We start from the raw sequence: 25136 nt of genomic DNA on the forward strand, positions 1-25136 counted from the left end.
CAAAAAACTATTTTTACATAAGATTTTTCGTTGGATAAACTACATATTTGGTTCTTACTTTTTATACTAAATCTCAATTTGGTCCCTAGTCCTTCAAATGTGTCAATTTGATTCTTGACATTTTAATTTTTAGTACTGTCTTGCATTGGTAAGTTTCCACTTTCAAGTCTTTAAGAAAAAAGAAAAAAAAGAAAACAATAACTTGTGCAAGGGGAAATTAAAAAAGAAAAAGAAAAAGAAAAAAAAGGGTATTTAACAGAAGAGGGGCATTTATGTAAGTTTAGAGAAAAGGAGAGAAGGTATATTCGCGTATACACACACAATATACGCACACGAGTCACGACGCCACCTGCAGGGTCGGAAGAGTGAACAGCGACTGCTCTATCCCGCTGCACTTCTCTCACTCTACACACCCAGATTGAGAGATATACAAACACACGCACACACAGAGAGAGAGAGAGAGCTCTTTTCTTGTCACTTCAACTTCTACTCACGCTTACGCTTTGCTTCTTCTAAATTTCGGAGAGAGAGAGAGAGAAAGAGGAGGATTCATTATTTAATGCCGTACCGTTGTCGCACATATTAGTCTCTACTACTTCACCGACTCTCTCCCACACTACCAAATCGGCTATGGCTCTCCCGATTGGGAAGGTGGTCGTTCTTCTTGGTGCAGGTCAGTCTCTGTTTTCTCTCTTTTTCTCCGATTCTCCCCCTTTTTTAAAAAAAAAAAAAAAAAAAATTCTAATTCAGTTATTGTAATTTGAAGGATTTAGGGTTTTTGATAAACTATTACCCTATTGGTTGGTTTTGAATTTTGAATGTATGTTTTTTGTGACTGGATTGGAAAAAAAGACTAAGTGTGTTACTATGGTGGTGTTGCTTCGGTCTGATCATGGAGTTACTGTTCACTACAATTACCTGCTGTTGTTGTTGTTGTTGTTGTGTGTTTTTATTTTTTTATTTTTATATATATACCAAAAGTGGGAGCTGGTGAAGTCTGTTGTGTGTTGCCAATTCAATAATGATTGAATTGGAATTTTATTATTGCCTGATAAAATTCAAGGCACCTATTGTGTTTGTTTGGCTTCTAGGTAGCTCAACTTCTTGTTGTCGAATAAGTGATCTGGGTGTTTGAACAAAATCCGATTGGGATTTTGACCTGATAATAAAAAGCAATTCTCATGGAGGGGACGCCATAGGTTGCAAATCTATCTTATTTATCCAAAAAAAAAAGAAAAAGAGAGGCGGAGACACCCACATTCAAATTCACCCTCCCTCAACTATTGAGTGTCTGTTTGGCTTAAGCTTATAAGTTCAACTTTTAACTTTTATGTACAACTTTTTAAAATCTCGCCTTTTCAATACGCACATTATCCACAAAAAGCTTTCAGCAAAAAGCTAGATAAGCTATTCCCAAACGAATAGAGAAAAATCAAAATGAAGAAAATGAAACAACAAAACTGTTGCTCTACAAAGTGCCAGAATTTCTGAACTTATGAAGTGTTATTTTGGATGTGATACTATGTTTTCTTTAATGGTAGCCAAACTGGGTTATATTTTTCTTTATTGAAGTATGTAATAGTTAATTTACTTTTATATTAGCTTGTTTGAAATGAAAGAAACTCCTTGTTAACCAACTACTTTACCTCATGTCTTTTAGGTATTGTTGGTTCAGTACTTGCAAAAGAAGGGCGTATGTCAACTGTATCTGATTTCGTCTCTGGTGCTTTTAAGGTACTTTTGTGATGTATAACCATGCAAGTTCTTGTTTTTGTTTTTGTTTTATATATCTTAAAAATTGCTGTGAGATTTCTCACTTCTCATGTACTTGCTTGATGTCCTCTTTTTCCTAATCAATTACTTCCAAAAAAAAAAAAAACTGCTTATTGAGATCTGTCTTTCAAGTACCTCAATTACAACAACAACAACAACAACAACAACAACAACAACAACAACAACAAATAACTGTTAGCCTTAAATTTTTTAGAGTTGGTTATGGATCTGCAATAGATTAGTTAGGGTCATCTACATGCATTTTTTTCCTGTCACGTAGTCATACTCTTTGGTACTTATTTAATTTAACATACATATTTTTCGTTCCCTTAACTTAATTCATCTCACTTTATCACACGTGGTGCATTAATCGCTTTTATCTAAACATGAACAAATCATCTTGAGCGACTCTTTCTTATCTTTTCATCAATAGGGGCACCTATCCTTAAGCGAATTTCTTCATTTTTAATTCTATATTTCCATGTATTTCCACTTATCAATCTTAACATTATCATTTCAGCTACACTCATTTTATGAATATGTTTATTCTTAATAACTCAATATTTAGTGCCATTGAACATAGCTGGTTTTATCACCCTCCTCTGTCCAAACAAGAGGTCTATCACCCTCCTCAGTAACACCCATTGGATTCCAAAATTTCTAAAAAGTGGGATCCATAAAGCATAGTCTACCTCACAATAAATCAACAAATGATCTACTGTTTCTCCACCACATTGGCACATGCAACCATCCAATCAAGGTAAATCCATGATTGATAAGATTATCACAAGGATTTTTCCCCATGTCATTGTCCATGCAAAAAACAACTCTTTGAAGCCTTAACTTGCCATACCCTCTTCCACGGGAAAGGGTTAGCTCAAGCACCTAGAAGAGCCTTATAATAAGATTAGACAGTATAGGCTTCACCCACTTTCAATTTCCAAAGCATCCTATCATAACATCCTCTTCTCAGGATATTGGAGTAAATAAGAACTATAAAAAGAGCCTATTGAGTATTATTGCTGATTCCCAATCATGAAAACTTCTGTGAAATCTCACATTCCAGAGCTAGCCTACCCACCTACCAGGCAATCCAGGACTGAAATAGGGAAATTTGATCAAGCAAGTAGGCATACAATTCAGAAACAGCTCAAGAGCTTGCCTTCCACGCCAATGATCATGCCAAGCCTTAAACAAGCGCCATCCTCCAACTCAAAGTACACAAATTTCTGCAAAGTGTCCCAGCCTGCCCTTATACTCTGTCACAAGCTGCACCCAAAGTTCAACCACCCCATTCCTCTCCATATTTTGTAGCAATCACCTGTTGCCATAATTGTGTAACCTCATTTGTAGTGATTGGGTTAGGTTCTCAATTCAAATCTTAAAATTATTACTTGAGTTGTGGGTGGAATAATAGAAGTAGGAAATGTTGCAAGAGTCAAGTCCTTGGGTGGACTTGTTCTCAGTATCTCATCCTTTATGTTGGCAATGAGCTCTAGCTCAACCGGCACCTCCCCCTTTATAATTTATTGGCAAGCTCTATATCTCAATTCAAGATCAATTGGGTGCATGCATGGTAGTCAAAGGCAAGTTGGGCACTTGCCTAGGCTCTTGGGTGACGTGAGGCGCCACTAAGGAACTTCTAAGGCTCTAGGGGGAGGCACCTTTGGTGAGGTTCTTGCCTTAAGAGCCTGGGGAAGCGAGCGCCTTAAAACCATGATCAATGTGCTAAGTTGAGATTCAATTTTTTCTATTCTCTACCTCTCACCTTTCGAGCGACTACCCCTTTTCTCTCTTTAATTCTTCACTTTTCTCTCAGGCAGGTCTCTTTCATCCCTTTCTTTCTATCCCTCCCCTTACTCTCTCTCACCTCTTGAGCATCTCTATTTCTTCTATTTCTTTTTTTTTGATAGGTAAGAAAAAATATATTAAAAAAAAACAGCTAGATGCAAAAAAACACCAGCATGATTACAACCAAAAAAAAAAAAAAAAAAACATTAATTACAAAGAAAGAGAGCTAAGGAAAAGAGGAAGAGAGTCGCTAGATGTGAGTCCCCAAGCCCTAGCCCAGTCAAACAGGGAACTAGAAAAGAGAGCAAGCATTTGGTCCTCAGACCTATCCAAATCCTCAAACGTCCGCCGATTGCGTTCATTCCAAATACACCACATCAAACACAACGGAACTAAGTTCCAAATGTAAGATGAATGCTTCCCCAATCAATTCCACCAACTAAAAAGAAAGTCTGACACTGTACATGAGGGGACCCATGAAATCCCAAAAATCCGATAGAAAAAACACCACAGCCGATAAGCCCTTCCACAATGTAACAACAAATGATCCACTGTCTCACCACAGCAACCACACATAATGCACCAGTCAACAAAATCAAAGCCTCTAAGCCGTAAGTTATCACCCGTGAGGATCCTATCCCATGCTGCTATCCAAACAAAGAAAGAGACACGCCGGGGTGCCTTAACCTTCCAAATACCTTTCCATGGAAAAACAACGGAAGAAGAGCCATGTAACTTATGATAAAATGAGCGGATAGTAAAATCCCCGTTTTTTGTCAACTTCCATCTCAACCGATCACCATCAGTCCCTATAGGTAAATTGGCTGCCAAGAGTCGAAAGAAATCAACCACCACATCTGCCTCCCAATCATTAGGACCTCGATTGAAACGAACATCCCAAGTTCTCCCATCCCCTACTCCTAGACATATCAAAGATGATTCTACAGAAGCTTCTCTATTTGCAGCAAAATAGTACAAGACTGGAAAAGCCAGTTGGAGAGAAAGATCTCCACACCACCTGTCTGTCCAAAATTTCACTCTATCCCCCACCCCAACCTTATACTGGACATTTTTGTTGAAAATTTCCCAGCCTTTCCTGATACTTCTCCACAAACCACAACCATGAGCACCCCTTCCTAACTTAGAGGTCCACCCCCCCATTCTTCCCCAAATTTCAAAGCTACCACCCTCCTCCAAAGCCTATTCTCCTTGTTCCCAAAACGCAAGCCACTTTCCTAGCAAGGCTTTATTGAAAGTGGTTAATTTTCTAATACCCAGGCCACCATTAGCAATAGGCAGACACACCTTATCCCATCCCAATAAATGAGTCTTAGGGTCTCCCCATAGGAAATCCCTTTGGAGCTTCTCAATTTTGTTTGCCACATGTGTAGGGATGGTGAATAGAGATAAAAAATATGTGGGAAGGCTGGATAGTGTGCTTTTAAGCAATGTCAACCTACCTCCTTTCGACAAATACAACTTCTTCCACCCAGCTAACTTCCGATCGACTTTTTCCAAAATAGGGTTCCAAATAGAGGGGGACTTATGGGACGCCCCCAGCGGCATACCAAGATAAGTCATTGGCAAGGCCCCAACCCTACAACCTAATATCTCTGCCAAAGCCTGCACATTATTTACCTCCCTTATGGGAACCATTTCACTTTTAACTACGTTAACCTTTAAACCAGTCACAACTTGAAAACAAAGTAACAGCAATCAAACATGCAAGACTTGCTCCACCTCTGCATCACAAAACAATATAGTATCATCTGCAAACAGCAAATGTGAAACGCTTTCCCCTCTGTCCCTCCTACCATCCACCCTAAAACCACTAAGTAAACTTGCCCCCTCCATACGCTTCACCATCCTACTAAACACCTCCATCATAACTAAAAATAATAAGGGAGACAACGGATCCCCTTGTCTCAAACCTCTAGAGCTACCAAAGAAGTCAGCTGGGGTCCCATTTACCAACACAGAAAACTATACTGTAGAGATACAAGTTCGAATCCAGCTACACCATTTCTCCCCAAAGCCCATTTTCTTCAACAACTTCATAAGTGCCTCCCAATTCACATTGTCATAAGCTTTCTCAATATCTAACTTACAAATCACTCTTGGAATCTTACTCTTCATTCTGCTATCAACACACTCATTGGCAATGAGAACTGAATCAAGGATCTGCCTACCTCCCACAAAACTATTCTGAGATTCAGATATCAGTTGATTTAACATCACTTTCAATCTATTAGCCAAAACCTTGGCCAAGATTTTATATAAACTGCCCACCAAACTGATAGGTCTAAAATCACGAATGTTGGAGGCATCATTCTTCTTAGGAATCAAAGCTATAAAGGTAGTATTAAGAGATTTCTCAAACGTACAGTGTTGAAAGAATTCATCAAAGATTGCTAAAACATCTCTTTCTACTACTCTCCAGCAATGATGGAAAAAAGCCATAGAAAAGCCATCTGGACTTGGAGCTTTATCCCCTTCCATATCTTTGACCACTGATAGAATCTCTTCCTTTTCAAATCTCGTCTCCAACCAGCCCCTTTCCAACTCCCCTATTTGATCAAACTCCAGTTTTTCCACAAAAGGTCTCCACTCCTCAGACTCCTGATACAGAGTCCCCCAATCTTCTCCTTTCTTTGAATCACCTCTTTATTATTTTCTCGTCACTTAGATTTTTTTATTCAATCATATAGCTTTTTAGGCTTTAGTTGATAGTTCTTTCTCTCTCTATTTATTTATTTATTTATTTTAATAGAAGCTTATTGTAAAACCTATCGGTTGATTAATTATTTATAGAAGCTTGTTGTAGAACTTATTATTAGATTTGCAAAAACTTCTTGTGAAACCTACTGTTAAAAAAAAAAAATTATAAAAGTTTGTTGTAAAACCTGTTGTTATATTAATTAATTTACAGAAGCTTGTTGTAAAACCTGTTGTTAGAATAATTAATAGAGCCTAAATTGTGTTAAGCTTATGTTTAAATCAATTAACCTAATTTCTTCATGCAACAAATGTCAATACTCTTGATTATAATATTTCAATACATTATAGACATATGATTAAGTTCTATATGTATAAAAACTATATTTAAAATTTGGTGCCTAGCTTCAATTGGGCTAGCGCCTTTTTGTTACCTCTTGAGTCTTGCCTTGGACTATACAAGGCCTTGGCATGTTAAAGTTGCCTTTTTCCTTTGACTACCTTGGGTGTGTGTTTGGCTTACCAATAATAATAATAAAAATTGATCCTTTATGTTAAATGTTTTGTCCTTCAATTCTTTGGAGTCTCACCATGAGGAAACGATTTTCCTAAGAGGAAATTGATTCTTTCATTCTTAGGCTTAACTCTTTCAAGTAAGACCATCAAAAGAGGCTTGGAATCCTTTGGGAGTTATACGGCTATACCATAACATGACAAATTGAGGAATTTGCCTGTGTGTTTGTGGTGGGTTTAAGTTTAAGAAGATTTGTGGCATTTGGGGTTTAGAACCTTTTCTAGAAGGATTAGGGTTTAAGATAGAAGAATGGACTTATGGTTGAAAAGAGAAGGAAAAATAAGTAGGAAATAAAATCCTTTTCTGATATGTGAATAGTAATTTTGAACAGTACTGTGAACAGTAATGCAATGCGAACAGTATCTAGGAAAAGAAAAGAAGAAGAGAAGAAGAAAGACGAGAAAGAGAGGAGAAAAGAGCCATAGGCCAATGTGCCTCACTACTCAAAGCACTCAATTTTATTAATCAACTCTCTATCTCCTTTGAATTCACTGAGAACAATTTATATAAAGAGTGATTCCCACTAGTACTTGGACATCTATTTGAATTAAATGAAAGTCCATACATAAAGACCCATAAACTAAATAAGACTTATTAATTAATAAAATAAAACCCATTGCCTATAACTATGGCCCATACCCAACAATTGTAAAATTACTAAAGTACCTTTGACTCTAGAATAACCAAATAAAATATAAAAACCTAATTAACTACAATGGACACTTATTCTTGGACTTTGCCTTAGCCTTAGGCTTCCAAAGAGATATTCTTCTCTAACCATGCTATGGTTTCACACACATGAATTAAATGATTATGAGTCTTTATACTCAAAAAGGACCAAAACCAGTTGACTAACTTAACCAAGTAACTGCTTGCATTATTCTTCCGAATCAGGGGTTTTACTTCCAGGACCAGTAATGATACCTCGAACATGCTGCAAATGAAAAAAAAAAAAAGGGAACTTGATAACATGTGTTTGGTGGACATTGTTGTGATTTATTCATTTATTCTTGAGCCTCATAGGATCCCACATGTTTTGGATGTGATTTAGATCTCGTAGCCATGATTCTTACAGGTATTAGGGTACTCTAGAGTCTTGGCTTGTGTTTACCACAGGGATAGAATGCGCTGATTGTCAGTCTGGCTTTTCAATGTCTTTTTCTTCTTTCAAATAATATGCTCTCTTTATCACTCTTCCTTTTTCTTTATGGATGTAAATTATGTTAAATTATTAATATTTTTTAATGTGTTTTTCAGGTTTTCTAATCATTTCTGTTTTTAATGCAGATTGTTTTGAAGCAAATAAAACAAGATGATTCTTCCTCATCAGTTAAAAAACCACACAATGACTCTCTAATGGCTCAGGTTTGCCCTTGATCTTCTATTACTTCAGTGAAGTTGGCTGGTTAATTGAAGTAGAGTGGCGTCTTCAACAGCCAAAAAAGAATTGTCCCACTTAATAGTTTTTTCTTTTGGGGGGGTGGGGGGTGTTAGGGAAGAGTCAAACTCATGGCAAAGCCACTCCTTAGGACCATGATGATAGCAGCCACTCCTTTTATTTATTTTATCAGTACTCTCCTATTATGTTTTATAAGTCCTAATTGCATCATCCTCCAAGTGAGCAAGCAATATCTGCCTTACAGTTAAAGTAAAATCTGCCTAATTGCACCTTTCTTATATATTATTGAGATATTGGGGTTTTTGATGCGCTAGGTATGACCTTTTTTTGGGTTTTTGATGCAATATTATAAGCAAAGTCTTTTCCACCCTGCCGAGCATCTTGCCATCCTTTTCAATATAGAGTTTGAGATTTTCTTTGATTTGGAAGTAGAGCTGTAACGACCCAAGGAAAAGTGCTAGCCACATCTGCGCTATACCTCAAAAGGACTAGTCACAAATGAGGCTCCTTGTAGTTGTTAATAAAGCCCAGTTCAACCCAGTAAATACCCGATGTGGGACTCATCACACACCCACACACATCACACAATCAATCAAATTGGGGCATCACAATCTCCCCCACTTAAATCCCTAACGTCCTCGTTAGGGCCCACTTTGTGGGGTAATGTCTCTGAGCCCACACAGGGTTACCGGGCCGGTTCTGATACCATATGTAACGACCTAAGGAAAAACGCTAGCCACATCTGCGCTATACCTCAAAAGGACTAGTCACAAGAGCCCAATGGAAGACTCAGATATTTCATAGTTTGCACCCAAGAATTTGTACCATCTCCTCCATATTTTGCACATTACCAATTGGAACCATTTTCAAATTCACCAAATTGACTTTCAAACTTGAAATGGCTTCAAACCTGGTAAGGACATATCTTTTTTTGATACGTAATGTAACTTCATTGAATAAAGAAAACAATACAGGAAACCAAAGCACACAGGCAGTGTACTAAGGAAACAGACAAAAAACAGTTAGGACATATCTCAAATGCATTATTGTATTAGAATTAGTTCCACAAATTATCAATGTGTCATCTATAAAAAGTAGGTAAGAAACCTTCAATGAATTGTTCTCTGAACCATTTACTGTGTAACCCCCCTTCACTACCATCTTGCTAAATGCCTCCATAAAAATAACAAAAAGCATTGAGGAAATAGCTCTCCTTGGCACATCTCTCACCGACTGTCAATGAAATTACTAGGACTACCATCTAAGAAGCATGGACATTGCAAGATGCTTGGCGTGTCTGCGTAAGCACTTGTCTTGGCTCAGTAGCATTGCTGGTCTATTAGGTACAGCGATGATGTCAACTTGCTTGATTGGCTTCTATTTCGCTGACTTCTCAAGCTCCCTCGAATTCACTTTTTTTTTTTTTTAAACCTTTATTTCCTTAATTATAAATGCTCTCTATTCTCTAGTCTCTCTCTTTTAGTTGCCCATTACCCAACTACACGATAACTCAACACTTTTTTCCCTTCTTTTTTTGAATGTCTAAGTGTTTTTTCTCTCTTGAAGATTAACACTGTTACTTCAACACTTAATTTGTAGTTTAATAGTTTAGTTACATTTTTTTTTTTTGATAAGTAATAAGATATATTGATAAAAAGGAACACCCAAGTGCACCGGAAGTGAACAAGGGATAGGAAATCAAATACAAAAATTACAAGAGTCTAGGAAAACAATAAAAGAAGGGAAAGATTTATTTTGCAAAGCAAACAACCAATCCCGTAATGTTCTAAAAAAGAGAAGCTTGAGGTCCGGAATAGATCTCTCAGAATCTTCAAAACATCTACTATTCCTCTCCCTCCAAAGGCACCACAATAAGCAATGAGGAATGATAGACCAAATAAAACCATTACGATGACGACCAAAGCTGCCTTGCCAACAACGCAGTAGCCCAAAACAGAGTGTGGCATAACCCAAGAAACTCCAAAAAGACCCAAAACCATAGACCATAGATCCGAAGCAAAAGGACAATGAAGGAATAGATGGTCAATCGATTCACCATTTCTCTTACACATGTAGCACCAATCCAAAATCCATACCTTCTTTTTACGTAAATTATCAATCGTCAAGCATTTCCCTAAGGCAGCAGTCCAAACAAAGAAAGCAACTCTAGAGGGAATCTTCTGCTTCCAAATACTTTTCCAAGGAAAACCAAAGAAGGCGGAGCCAGCTAAAATTCTATAATAATCACTAACCAAGAAACCCTTAACTTTGCTAGGAATCCAACACAATTTATCCTCACCTAGCCCCCTTATAGAAGAACCGTAAATGGTTTCCAAGAAATCAGACATAGCCTCTAGATCCCGAGCATGCACACCCCTAACGAATCTCACATCCCAAAAGCGGACACCATTGGTGGACATCATAAGCTCAGCCACACTAGCATCCTTATTCCTGCAAAATCTGAACAAGTCCGGATAACTAACAGCAAGAGAAGTCTCTCCACACCACCGGTCCTGCCAAAACTTCACTCTAGACCCATCACCAATATCATATAGAATATGGCGAGAGAAGGAAGGCCATCCCTGATGGATATTTTTCCATAAACCAACACCATGAGGGCCAATCACAGCTCTGGTACACCAGCCCCCCCACATACATCCATATTTTATCTCTATCACTTCCCTCCAAAGGGCATCTTCCTCAATCCCGAATCTCCAAAGCCACTTTCCAAGCAAAGCTTCATTGAAGAGTCTAATCTTCCTTATCCCTAAGCCACCCGAAGAAATAGGAGAACAAACAGTAGCCCATTTAACCAAATGAATTTTAGGATCATCTCCAAAACTGCCCCATAAGAAATTCCGCTGGAGCCTCTCAATTCGGTTAGCCACACTAGCAGGAATAGGAAATAGAGATAGAAAATAAGTGGGTAAATTAGAAAGGGTGCTTTTGATTAGGGTGACTCTACCTCCCTTGGATAAATATAAGCGTTTCCAACCCGCCAATCTCCTCTCCATTTTCTCCCTTTTAGTTTAGTTACATTTTTTTTTGGGGTATCATTGTATCAATGTATTTTGCAATCTATTATTGACTTGTTTTTAAATTAATTTCATATACGTTTACAAAGATTTTGATGCATGTTACATAATTTTTAAAAACCTAAAATAAACATAAAATAGGTTTTTAAAAATATGTTTATTAATTATTTAATTGTCATGTCCTTGTTGCATTGTGTCCTAAATTTTTGAGAATTGTTGTGTTGGCATGTCCCATGTTGTGTTTGTTTGTGTTGCTGCAAAGAAATTCAATTCCTCTATTTTTCACTAAAACCACACCTTCTCAGCATGTGTATGGGGAAATCCCAATTAACATGCTCATTGTTAATGTCATGGAGGCTTTGAGTCAATGATGGATAAGGCAGTGGGAGGTGGATTTTAATTGGGTTTTGCAGTTGGACAGAATAATTTGTTGATGATTTCACCTCTGTGGATGGCACCTTGAATTTTTGTGATGCTGAGCCCAATCAAATTTGCATTTTAGGTTTGTTTTTACATGGTTTTAAGCTGTATCTGGTTTGAAGGTGAATTAGGAAATTTGGAGTTTGCACTTGTTGGGGAATGTGCAGAATCTGGGGTATTTTGGTGACATTGCCAATGAAATACCTCAACCTTCCTCTGGATGCTAAATTCAAGACAAAAACCATTTGGAACACTATCTTAGAGAAAATGCAAAGAAGATTGCCGGAATGGAAGTGCCTTTATCTATCTTACGGAGGTAGGATTACCTTGATTAAATGCACACTCATTAATTTACCCATATATTTCTTCTCCCTTTTCCCCATCCCTACGGATCACGGATGTGTCCCACTGCATTAAAAATATACAGAGAGATTTCTTATGGAGAGGGTTAGGCTAGGGGTCCAAATTCCACCTTGTTAATTGGAATAAAATCTGTGAACTTTTCAAAGCAAGGGGTTGGCCATCAGGAATTTGAGATTGTTTAATCAGGCTCTGTTGGGGAAGTGGTTGTGGTGTTTTGGCACGAATAGAGTCTCTGTGGAGGAGTTTATAGAGAAGTATTGTACTATGTAGGGTGGCTGGTGTACTACGGATGCTGATGGGCCTTATGGAGTCGACCTTTAGAACTACATTAGGAGTGGTTTTTTCACATTTCATTTGATTTGGTGTGCATAGTGATGCCACGATTAAATTTTGGCATGGCATTTGGTGTGACACACTTCCTTTGAAGGAGGCTTTCCTGGAATTGGTTTTGTATCACTCCAGAGGACAGGGAGGCTTCTGTAGCAGATCATATGTAGTTCCATAGTGATGTTTTGCACTGCATTTGGAATTTCACCAGACAAGTAAACGATTGGGAGCTAGAGCCCTTATCAGTTTTTGTGGACTTAATTTATGCTATTGCAGTGCTGGGTAACGGAGAAGATAAGCTCTGTTGGATGCCTTCTTCACAAAGGAGGTTTGAGGTTAAGTTCTATTCAAGAGTTTAGTTCCTAAGGACGATTTGACCTTCCCTTGGAGAAGTCTAAGGAACCAACCCGAGTTTCTTTCTTTGTGTGAACTGTGGTGTTGGGGAAAATTTTAAAAATAGACAATTTGCAAAAGAGTATTATTGTGGTTAATTGGTGTTTGTATGTGAAAAAGAGACTGGGAGACAATTGATCATCTACTCCTCCATTGCCCTATTGCCAGAAAATTGAGGACTAGTGTTTAGTGTCTTTGGGGTTCACTTGGTGATGCTGAAAGGAGTCTCAGATATGTTGGCTTGTTAGCAAGACCACTTTGGTTGACATCTAAACTTATAAATTTGGAAGGCATTCCCTTGTTGTCTAATGTGGTGCATTTGGAGAGGAAGGAATACTAGAAGCTTTGAAGGGAACAAAAGGACAGTTTTACATTAAATTGTTTTTTGTTATATCATTGTTTGAATTGCAACGGTGACAAGATTATTTTCCTTTTCCCATTTATTGGACGTGATTGATCACTGTAATTTTCTAGTTTAATTGCACTTCCTTTCCGGTGTACACTTCCTGTGAATATGGGTTTCACACCCCTGTTTTCAATAAAATTTCTCCAAATCTGATTTGCATAAGACCCTTGGTATTCCAGATTTCGGTTAATTGTGTAAACATCCATTAGTAATTAGAACTAATTTTAAAATCTACTTTCCTTTAATGCATTTTGAGAGCCTGATAGAATTTGTTTGGCTCCATTCTCAACCTATTAGCTAGGACCTTAGCGATGATTCTTATAGTGCCCACTGCCCACTAACAAACAAATAGGGTGTAAGTCCTTCACATCCAAAGGTCAGTTTTTGTTTATTTATTTATTTTTAATGAGAGTGATAAAAGTTGCATTAAGATGCTTTTCAAACAGCCTGGTTTTGTTAAGCTCAAGATGTTGGTTTTTAGTCAATTCTGCCTATCATTCTTAACTAACTAGAATACCTTGTACTTCTTCAAGACTTATTTAGAAATTGAAAAAGTAATTTATGATCATATATTTGACTTCTCCAGGTTAACAGCCTACGGCAAGAGTTGCAGTCATTGGCATCAAATGGGCCCATTACAATTGTGACCACAAGTGGAAGAGGTTAGAGAGTTATATGCGTTCTCCCAGATACTATTGGAGATTTTTGTTTTTGAGAAACCACTAATGGAGATTTTGTTATTTATAATGTTGATTGACTCTTATGTTCCAGCTAAACTTTATCAAGGGTTATCAAGGAAATTCATGCTGGACATTTATATCATTTCCTACCTCATTAAATGAAACATAAATATTGGCACAGATGAATGAGCATCAATATAGTGTCTTTGCTCAATAACCTTGGCTGGAATTAAAAATTTATTTGAGGTTTTAACTAAGAATATCATCCTTTGATTTTGAATTATATGTAAAAAAGTTTTAACTAACATTAACATTCTCCTTTGATCTTATGCTTTTTTCCATGTTTTCTGTATGGCATTATTATATTATAGTTTAACCTAGTGAATAGTGACATTAGTGACACTCGTTTTACAAGAACAGCTTCCTACTTACTCATCATTATTGATGGTGTCTTGAAATATGCTGCATCTTTAGCTCTGTAGTAGCTCCTGAGAAGACTTGTTTTCTTTATGTACAGGTACTACCAGATATGGTGTTATTATCGTTGTGGTCGTTTTAGGATATGGCTATGTTTGGTGGAAGGTAATATTTTTATTCCTTGTTTAAGTATTGTAATAACGGATATCTGATACTACAAGCTATCATCATATGCCCATATAAAAGAAAATTCTTGATATGTCCTACTTTTTTAAGCCAAGAGCCTTGTAACCATGAGAACCAAGGTTTGAATCCACCCTCCCCCATATTGTAACTATCAAATTATCAACCAAAAAAAAAAAAAAAAAAATCCTAAATTTTTAAAGATTTTTGTATTAAAATGTGTTTAGTGTTGTACCCATATTCTGTATCTTTGTCCATTCCTATTTCCTAGTATATGATGTAATCATGCCCTCCCCCTTCTCCAGCCTCCCTGTTCTTATAAAAAAAATTTGATGTACTTTACTTTGTATCTTTAGTACCACGTCTTCCTTTTAGTTACTGATGAACATTTGAGTGCATCTGTTGTATGATTGCAGGGCTGGAAACTCCCGGATTTGATGTTTGCATCAAAGCGTGGTTTAAATGATGCTTGCAATAGTATAGCTAAACAGCTTGAGAGTGTATATTCATCAATCTCAGTAAGTTTTGTACTTCTGATCCTTTTGTTTGGCCTTTATAATAACATCTAACCTTGTTCAATCAACATTATGAGTGTGAAAGAATAACCAAATTATATTATCTCAACAATAAACATCAATCAATTTTTCTAGTTTTACACTCGTTTGTTTTGAAGTAAAATATTTTACATGTAAAACATTTTCAATGAAGACAATTTCAAGTGTTTGGTGTGACCAAAATTCTTAAAAATGAAAGCACAAACCAGCCGCTGCAAACCCAGCCACCAGAGTCAACCACAAATCTAACCACCACAATCACCACCAAGTTAGCACAAATCCGACCAAATCCACTCTACTAACCATCCAAAAATTCAAATCAGAATGCCTAAAAAAAGAAAAAAAAAAAAAAAAAACCTACAAACCCAAAACCCATATCAGAAACCCAGCCACCCATGAACCCAGATTGGCGTTGTATCACAATGGGCGGTAGAGGTGTTTGCGTCGATCAACCTCACAAGCCGCTGGTTTGACCCATCAAAGACCCAGTCCCATTATTTGATCCAAACCAAATTTGAACCTGGTCACAATAAACCCGCAACAAATGTTCCCTCATCCACCAAAACCCAGAGCTAAACTTCACCAAAGCAATCACTCGTATCCCAAACCCACTGACCCACTTTCTTTCTTGCCTGAAATTTGAGTCGCCACTTCTTGGCTCATTGACCCACTTTCTTTCTCTTCTGAAATCCGGTGATGATGGTTGGTACTTGGTATTGTCGATGCTGATGATGGTGGGTGGTCTCTTGTGTGGCTGTGTGAGATGGGTGGTTTGTAGCAGATGGGTGAGAGAGCAGGCTGAGAGAAATATGTAAAATGTTTTACCCTTTGTTTGAACGTAAAACATTTTACCTGTTTTTGCTTGAGTTTTACAGTTGACCAACTTTTTACAACAAAAAAAACATGGTAAAATGTGAACATTTTACATTGAAACAAACGGAGCATTAGATAATAATGCGATACTCTATACTACTTCTGTCAATTTTATTTTATTTTAATGAAAGCTGCTGTTCATAATACCATGAAAAACTTGAGATTGTTCTCTATTATGACTTTGCTTGTGATTGTTCTTTATTATTCCATTCTGGTCAACCTCGTTGGCAGTTATCTTTTACCACCAATGCCATCAAATAGGTTTGTATCTTAGCTTTGAATGACAAAATGAAGTATTATATTTCAATACCACAGTGAAATTGAACAATAAAATAGATAGTAAAAATAAAAGAACAAAATTTGTTTTAAGTTACATGGCAAAAGAACATGTAATACCAAGTTTTATCGAAACCGAGAAGTATAATAGATTATTAAAAATTTAAAATAAATAATGAAACTTAACTTATTATAATTTTCTGAAGAAATTTGATAATTGAATAATTTTTAAATTACTTGAAAATACTGAAATAGAGTTAATATTTTCACATACTTATAGTGTGTGGTGAAAGCATGTTGCACGACAATATAACATTTAAGTTGATTCATAAGTGCAAGCATGATGTTTAAGACTGAACTTTTTTATTAAAAAGAAATTTATGGTCGCTGATTCAAATAATTTTAAGTAAATATTACTTATATAAAAATAATTTTAAATAAATATTGAAACTTCAGTTAAATTTTTAGGAACTTTTGTTAATAGAGGAATAGCAACCAAGCCTTACTGCCTTAGTTTCAAATTTTTGGCGTCAGCGAATGATTTTCAAAAAAGGTTGGCCCAGTGTATTCTTTTTGTCCATTCTATTCTATCCAAAGTCATACTCTTTAGTTTCTTAATTGACATGTTCTTTTTAACTACTACTAAAATTATTTTTGGTTTTCCTCTGTCTTTTTATGTTTCCCTTAACGTCACTCTTTCTCGTTGGTGCATTAATCGATCTCCTCTGAATAAGACCAAACCATCTCAAGTGACTCTCCCTCATCTTTCACCGGGTCACCCTTATCTTTAAATGAATTTCCCCATTTCGAATCCTATCTTTCCATGTATTTCCACTTATCCATCTTAACGTTTTCAATTCAGCTACGCACATTTTATTTAGACTCACCTCTAGCCAGTAAAACTTATGAGCAACTGACCTCACCTGCCATAACCAATTGTTGGGTAATCTAGGGGCATTCACCCCTGATGGCAATTTATACTCATTCCCAGGTGCAGTTGGTCTTATAAATTTCTTTTTAACTTAATAGTGTTTTTAAATTTCTTGGCAATAGAGTTTTGCTTAGAGCAACTATGTTAATAATTATACATATAAAGCACCACATGATGAAAGCAATGTAGTTTACACTTAAAAGTTTTAAGTGTATCAAATAAAGGGGCAACAAATTTTCTTTCCTATCAAAAAAAAAAAAAAAGGGGGCAACAAACTGTCCACGTGGAATTAGGAGGAAAAAGGTATAAAGAAAAAAAAGAGAACATCTATTTGTTGCAACTACCAAGTGTAGGTCACAACTTTTATTGTATAGTATGTGATTTAGCAGATTGTACTATAGTCTTGTCATTGTAATTCTAACTTATTATACAGGGTCTCAAAATAATATATATTTTTTGATAACTAAGTTTGCCCCAATGGGAGGGGGAAGGGGAGATTCAAACTTGTGACCTTTGCTTCAATAAGCATGGTTTTAGTTGATTGTGCTACGCTTGGGATTAGGGTCTCACAATAATTATGGGGAGTGAATTTGCTATGGCACGGTATCCTAAATTCTTCACCAGGTTGTTAGTGATTCAATTTCTGTAAATTATATTTTAAAAAATTTGCATTTTGCTGTTCAGACCACTTATTTTCTTTTTTTGATAAGTAATGAAAATTTTATTGAAAATGAAAAATACTATCTTAAAATTACAAGAAGATCAAATGGAAGATCTAAAAGAATTTTGGAACCTTAAAAAGAAAGAGCAATGAGTAAAACCCCATTCTTGAAACCAATCAAAAAGAGTATAATTAGCCAGGATTTCAATTGATCCAAAGGTCCGTGAACATCCTCAAATGTACAAGTATTCCGTTCCTTTCACACAATCCACGTCAAGCATGCGAGCTCGCGGTTCCATACATTCGAGGAATGCCTCCAAAACCATTTTCGCCAACCAAATAATAGAGTTGCAATGGTCCCCAGCATCACCTAATGAATCCCAAACATCCTGTAAACACTTTGCTCCACAAAGCACAAGCAATATTACAATGAAGTAAAAGACGGTTCACCATTTCCCACTATGATGACACATACAACAACTTACTAGTGACACCCCTCTTGATGTGGTTGTCAATGGTAAGAATCTTACCCAACTTTGGCACTTTAACACACCAAATACCCTTCCATGGGAAAGAATGGGCAATGATTCCACAAATAGCCTTATAGTAAGACCATACATCAAAATTGTGACTCCCATTCAATTACCCGTCACCCCCCACCCCCACACCCCCCCCCCCCCCCCCCCCCCCCCCCGGGGCACATGAGAATAGATATGATCAAGGAAAGAAAATACACCCTCCATCTCCCAATAATGAAAATCTCTGTGAAACTTCAAATTCCAACTCCTAACTGCCCCATCCAATTGAGAGTCCAACACATTAGAAACTAAAGCTTCCATTCAAACAAATCAGGGTATGCATTCTTTGGAGGAAGGTTTCCATTCTAACAATCATGCCAAAATCTTATGCTACTATTTTTATCATGTCAATAAATTTCCTTTAAAAATATAAGGTATCATTTTGAGGAAAGTCAATTGAAAAGGATAAATCTAAAAGGATGTACAATGATAGATGTATTTATCTAAAAGAAAAGGATATGTCAGGATAGATTCAAAACATGAAACTGTAATGAGAGATTGGAAAAGATGCAAGTGATTGCTTTTAAATAGTTAAATATATATGTTAAATGGGTTAGATAGAATATATTTGTGAGATAAAGAGGGTAAAATTTGAAAGGTATGTGTCAATATTCAAAGTGAGATAGAAAGGGTAAAATTGGGAAAACATTATTATGGTGATGAAGAACAAAAATTGTAGGGGATAACAAGCACCTGGATTTTTTACAATTTGGTGTTTGAATTTGGATAATGTCACATGGTAACAAACACGTGTCATCCACCTTTTCCTCCTTTGATGATACTTGTTGCAGAAGACTATCAAATAAAAAAAAATGGTCATACCAAGTGCACAAAGTTCCCGCTTTTTGCAGGGTTTGGGAGAGGTCATGGTAGGCAGCTTTACCCTCAATTTGTTTTGGAGAAGTTGATTCCCTGGCTCAAACCTATGAGTTGTTGCTTTTGGTGGAAGACACTTGTCATTATACCAATGCCTGACCTCTGCCAAATGATTATCAAATGGATATTTTTATTTTATAAGTTTCTCTGCAAGAAAATTTATTTTGTTTTTGGGGGCTTGGAATTGTTTGTGCACTTGGTTCAAACACATCTTAAAATGATACTTAAGCTAAACTATATTGCAAAACCAAGTGTAACCTGTCAAAAGGATTAAGTGTATTAATGGTGAACTTGATATGCTGGTGGAGATACTTATCATTGTCATCTAAGTAGCGCATAACTTTCTTAAACATTCTAATAATTGCTATTCTATACTTTGCAATTTACTTGAACAAATTCCCCAAAACTGATTTTCTTGTCTTGTATTTGGAATATCTTTTTTATTTTATCTGAGAAATAGAGACATGTCTGCTTTCTTACATAGTGGTGATTTTATTTTTCCTAGGCCACCAAGAGGGGACTATCTTCAAGAATGGACGTCATGGATTCAACCTTGGATGAGTGTGCAGAAATTACTTCTGAAACACAACAAGAGGTGGGTCCAAGACAGACATTAGCTAGTAGTTTAGGTAGTCCTATGTTTTCTGTTTCAACTTTATTTACACAGCATTTATTAAGCTGTTTAGGTTTCTGAACTACGAAAAAGAACGGATTTTGTCGGTGTGGATGTTATAAATATCCATGATGCAGTACAGACTCTGGTGAGTCCTCTTCAAGATTTTATTTTATTTTTTCAGGTTTTGTTTTTGTAGCTCAATCATGTTTGTAAGTGTTCTCCTGGATGTGATATTTAAGTCTAATATTTTTTTTTTGGTGCCTCAGGAAACGAAGATTAGTAGAATAGAAGGGAAACAGGTAGCTATTATGCGGCCAACATTATTTAGATTCCCTTTAAAAATAATATGTTAACTTTTCAATATGGTGTTATATTCTGCCCACGAATATGTTTTGTACTGATGGTCATTGCTTCTGATTATCTGCTTAGGATCTTACAAATGAAGGAGTAAGGAGGTTGTGTCATTACGCCCGGAACCTGGAAAATAGCAGAACCCCAGAAAGTGCTCAGGCATGAACTGAACCCCTACCATATGATATTTACAGATCTGTTTTCACATGTCTGTTGCTTCAATGATTATATGTCAAGACTTCTGTTGCTTTTTTGTACTATCTCATATTACACTAAGTCAACTATGTCCTTCACTTATAAAAAAAAAACTATGTCCTTCACTTAATAGTCAGTATCTGAATTTTATTATTGCTAACCAAAATATCTTTACTCTTCTGGTTTTGGCACATCTTAATATCAGATTTTCTTTTCAGTTTGTGTTTCTGCCTCATATTAATTGTGATCTCTAAAATCTGTAGGCATTGCCTTCCAGTTCCTCCAAGCTAGCTCTTGAACAGTCGCCTACTACTCCCTCTTCAAAGGTATGATATATACATTGGTTTGATTATGCATTCACTGTAAGTATATTCATCTGTATATTATACACACACGAACGCATAAAGCTTGGGTATTTATTTCGTTAATTTCTTATAGATTGTATAGTTCTTCTCTCCCATATGAACTACTTATTTTTAAATTATGTAGGTGGCGCCATCCAGTTCCTACAGGCCAGCTCTTGAACTACCACCGATTTCGCCCTCATCAAGGGTAAAAATTTGTCCACTCACTCTGTTAGATAACATTTAAAATTAAGTCATCAGAGCTTATTGTTTAATACTTATCTCTGACACACATCCACAACCACTTGTATATGTATATGGGAGTGTTAACCTCTAGCGTTTCTGGATATAAGAAACCCCAACTTTCTTGGGCACATCTGGGAAGGTCTCCTTTTTGGTTTTTCATTTTGATTTAGCTGTTTTATAATCTGCCTTTGCTTGAATTTGGAAATGAAAAAGGTTGATTGATGACCTTTTAATCTTTTCCTCTGTTCTGGACATAACAGTAATGATGAAGAAAATCATCTCAACAGATAGAAAAGTATTAAAATGATGTCAAATACATTGTTCACTTGTCTTGCCTTTGATTCTGTTCCACCCTTAATGTGCTTGTTATGTTCTTGAAATGATGTCCTAACCTTATTCTACTTCTTGTGCTTGAGCAGAGTGCATCTTTGCCCCCTGTTTTATCTGCTGAACCTCTGCCTTCCTCAGGTTCCAATGGATCTCACCAGGTTCCAAAACTTTTCTACTCCTTTGGGTTGAGTAAAGGCTGAAAGAGCGGCCTTTCAGTTTCTGGGTTACACCGCATATCTCCATTCTTATGGGCAATGATGGCGAAAATTCTTATCAAATTAGAATTTTGGCCATCATTGTTAAGTTTCTTTTGTCCATAGGACACCTTCACCCCCATAAGTCTGTGGTGGTGGCTAAGATTTGGGGGTTCATGTCCCTTAAGTGTGTGAGTAAATTTGCCAAGACGAATATGTATATTTGGTTTTGAAAGCTTAAAAATGTACTTCGAAAAAGGTCTAGATTTGATCATTAGCAAGGTGGATTTTTTTAATATGTTGAAGATGTATACATGTATATAATTTTCGAACCCATTTATAGTTTTTCCTTCCCCTTATGGCTCTTGTTTCCTATCATTGATGTGAAATTCCCAAGTGTTCCTCAAAGAATGACTTTGGAACTTGTGCCCCTCCTTTAGAGCAACTTGAACATCATAAAGAGAATTATTCCTTTTTCATGACTTTTAGTTTCTGTTCCTCTTTCCTGATGTGTTCCTTTTCAGGTTAAACGGCCACTGCAGAATGCTGTCTCCGGTCTCCAGGTTAACCTGCACTTCTACTTCTGGATTTGCATTCTTTTTTCTTGTGCATCCACTATCTTGAATGTTTTCAATCTGTTTTCAGGACATTAGTGGAATTTCAGAAGTGGTAGAGGGCTCAAGAAATCATGAGGTTTCTAATGGGAATCAAGCTTTAGAAGACACCAATGGTGGGGCTTCAAGTTATGGTCGGTTCGGGCTGAGGTTTCCTAGCATTAGTACTTCATTTCTATCAAGAACGCGTAGTGCGACAAATGCAATGTTACAACAAACACGTTCAAGTAGTCAACAATAATGAGGATCTATTGTGTTGATCCCAATTAGAACATCTATATAAAGATTTACCATTGGACTCTGCTTGTGGAAAAGATTTCAGGGGTTACTTGTGGCTGGCCTGAGACCCCCATTAAATATAGGTTGTGCCCATGCCAAATTGATGGAAACAGGACTGGGTACTGAATTTTGTAGAGCTGTTTACATTATAACGTTTAATTAGGGTTATTCTTGAGGTGTAACTAAAAATATACAGTTCCCTTTTTGGTCTAAAGAACGGTGGCTACTGGAGAGAGAGGGTCTGGCAAACAAAGAGAGGCTTCCAAAAATAAGCAATTACTTTTCTGTTTATGTAACTTCGACCCTATGATAAAGATAATTGTTTGTTATCATTCGTCTCAGCTTGATGTGAATATGTATGCAGATTGTTAACTATGTGGTCGGCTTAAGTCACGTCAAAATGATGATATATTTTAAAATAATAAGGGGAAAATTAAATTTAAACTCTATAATTTAGGTGTGTAATCAATTAAACCTTAAGTTTGAAAAGGAATTAATGGGAAAATATACTTTTTCACTGTAATATTTCACCCCGACAACGTTTAATCCCTTGTACTAGTCAAATGCACAATTGACCCTCCAAAGTTATTACTTTGTTTCAATGTCTTCCTAACTGTTTGTTTTGGTTTTAAGAGCATCAGCAGTGGGCCTTCTAAATGTCAAATGTAAGGTACATTTAGCATTTAGGCCCAAAAACATGCTAGCAACTGAAAGGTTAAAACTGAGAAATGCCAAATTTTTTTGGCATAGCGCTACAGTGCCATCTTACATGTAAGATGGCACTGTAGCGCTATGCCAAACCAAAATAATATATTTTAATCCTTTTATTTTCTCTCTCCTCTGTGTCACTGTAGCATCTTCGAGTATTTCGTCTCCCTCTCTCTCTCTGACTTCTCTCATCTCTCTCTCTTTGTGCTCCTCCAGTTGAAGAACTCGGTCTTTGACCCATCAGCTTTGCTCTCTACTTAGGACTTTGATGATTACTGCTCGTGGTTTGGTCTCTCCTGTGACTATAATTCCCCTGTAGTTTCACTGAACATTACTGGGAATGAGCACAAAGGTAATTCTTGTTCCAACTTTGCTCAATTTCCGCTTTATGGGTTTGGGACTAGGAGGGACTGTTGGACTAGTAGTGGAAAATTGGTTGGGAAGCTGTTGCTTGTGATTGCTCAGCTTACTGAGCTTAGAATTTTGTCACTGCCCTTTAATGGTTTTCATGGTGAAATTCTTGCTGATATTTCGTCTCCTTGGAGTCACCGGTGGCGGTAGAAGGGATGAGTCTGGTGTCAAGGAGCTTGAGGATTTCGTCGCAGATGTTGGAGAGCTCCGACTCGATCCGGGTAAAAAGCGCCGCTGAAGTGGGTTGTGATCCGGGTTAAGAGTGGGTTGCGCCGCCGAAGTAGAGTCTGGTGTCAAAAAGCGCCGCCGAAGTGGGTTGCGATCCGGTTCTTCTGGGTTGCGATCTGGGTTCTGTGTGTGTGTGTGTGTTTTTTTTTTTTTTTTTTTTTTTTGTGACCGACAGCTTAAGGAAGAGGTGGATTTTGCTGTGATTTGTTGTGATTTTTAGATTTGTTCTTCTGGGTTGCGACATGTTTAGATTTGTTGTGATTTTGTTGGGGTGGCAGGTGGATTTCTGGTGCTTGTTTGATTTGGGTGATTTTTTGTTGTGATTTTGCTGGGTATGGGTTTGCTAGAGGTTGAGGCCGGTGCTAGAAGTTGAGAGGAAAAGGAAGAGAAAAAGAGAAATATTATGGTAAAATAGGAAAATAAAAGTTAGTGGTGGTGGTTTCAGTGGAAGAGAGACAGAGGAAGAGAGTTAAAAATCAGAGAGAGGAGAGAGATGGGAGAGAATAGATATGGATTTGGGATATATTATTTTATTGGGTAGATATATTATTTTAAAGAGTAGAATAGGAAAATAAAAGTTGAGATGTTGGATATGTTGTAAAATTGTATGGTATAATTGATAAAATTACTTTTTGAGATGGTAAAATAGGATATGATGGGATTTCCGGTTGCGGATACTCTAAGTATGATGAAATTTAGCATTGAATGACCAATTTACTTGCCTTTTAAAACAAACAATAGCGGTAAAATACTAAATTGGTCCTTCAATGCTAAATTTTGTCAAACTTAACACTTATTCCAATGAATCTCACCGCTCAGTTGATTAAGAGAGAAGTTTTTTGAATATTTGACTGTAGTCCACGAATAATTGGCTGACTTGGAAATTGGAATTTGTGCACTAAGGTTCCTAAAAGGTATAAAAACCTTATTTTATTGCCTTCATCAAAATGGAAGAACATTGTACATTTCGTGAAGCTATTGTGACCTTGTGCCCCTTAAAGTTTTGTAATGGGCTGCTTTCGGTTCACTGAAGGTCAAGTGTTCACGTGAAGACATCTGCACCAACACTTTCAACAATTAGAAAAATTGATTGAGTGAAATTAGAGACGGATTGGAGATGACAAACTAAATTCAACCTTACATAATTTGACTAATTCGTTGTACATTTGTCCACATAAACATTAAAAGAAAATATGTATTTTCATTAAAATTGTTGCCTAAATAGTACATGTGTAACAATAGATATTATCAAGTCTGGGTCCTAGACCCTCACAGTTTTATTCTCCTCCTAAGGTTGCTATACATTAAAGGGAGACGTTCCTTATAAGCACATCTCTATGTGCTTTCCCAAGTGATGTGAGACTCCAGAATTGCTTTTCCCTTTGGTCCTTCACA

At 36.7% G+C, this 25136-nt stretch overlaps 1 protein-coding gene across 2 annotated transcripts; it reads left to right on the plus strand.

Moving 5' to 3' along the window:
- The first annotated feature begins 314 nt into the window (after window positions 1–314).
- Window positions 315–22735, plus strand: LOC126717522 (uncharacterized). Of its 2 annotated transcripts, XM_050419286.1 has the most exons (15): window positions 315–673; window positions 1661–1734; window positions 8141–8218; window positions 13783–13858; window positions 14394–14458; window positions 14893–14994; window positions 19731–19820; window positions 19912–19986; window positions 20108–20140; window positions 20271–20351; window positions 20651–20713; window positions 20877–20939; window positions 21397–21465; window positions 22026–22064; window positions 22147–22735. In XM_050419286.1, exons 1-15 carry the CDS (start codon window positions 631–633, stop codon window positions 22354–22356), a joined length of 1161 nt encoding a protein of 386 aa, XP_050275243.1. In that variant the 5' UTR covers window positions 315–630; the 3' UTR covers window positions 22357–22735. The 2 variants fall into 2 exon arrangements, with proteins under 2 accessions (XP_050275243.1, XP_050275244.1); XM_050419287.1 differs by lacking the exon at window positions 21397–21465.
- Window positions 22736–25136: the final 2401 nt, after the last annotated feature.

Source organism: Quercus robur, chromosome 3 (assembly GCF_932294415.1).
Source record: "Quercus robur chromosome 3, dhQueRobu3.1, whole genome shotgun sequence".
NCBI classification, from domain to species: Eukaryota; Viridiplantae; Streptophyta; class Magnoliopsida; order Fagales; family Fagaceae; genus Quercus; species Quercus robur.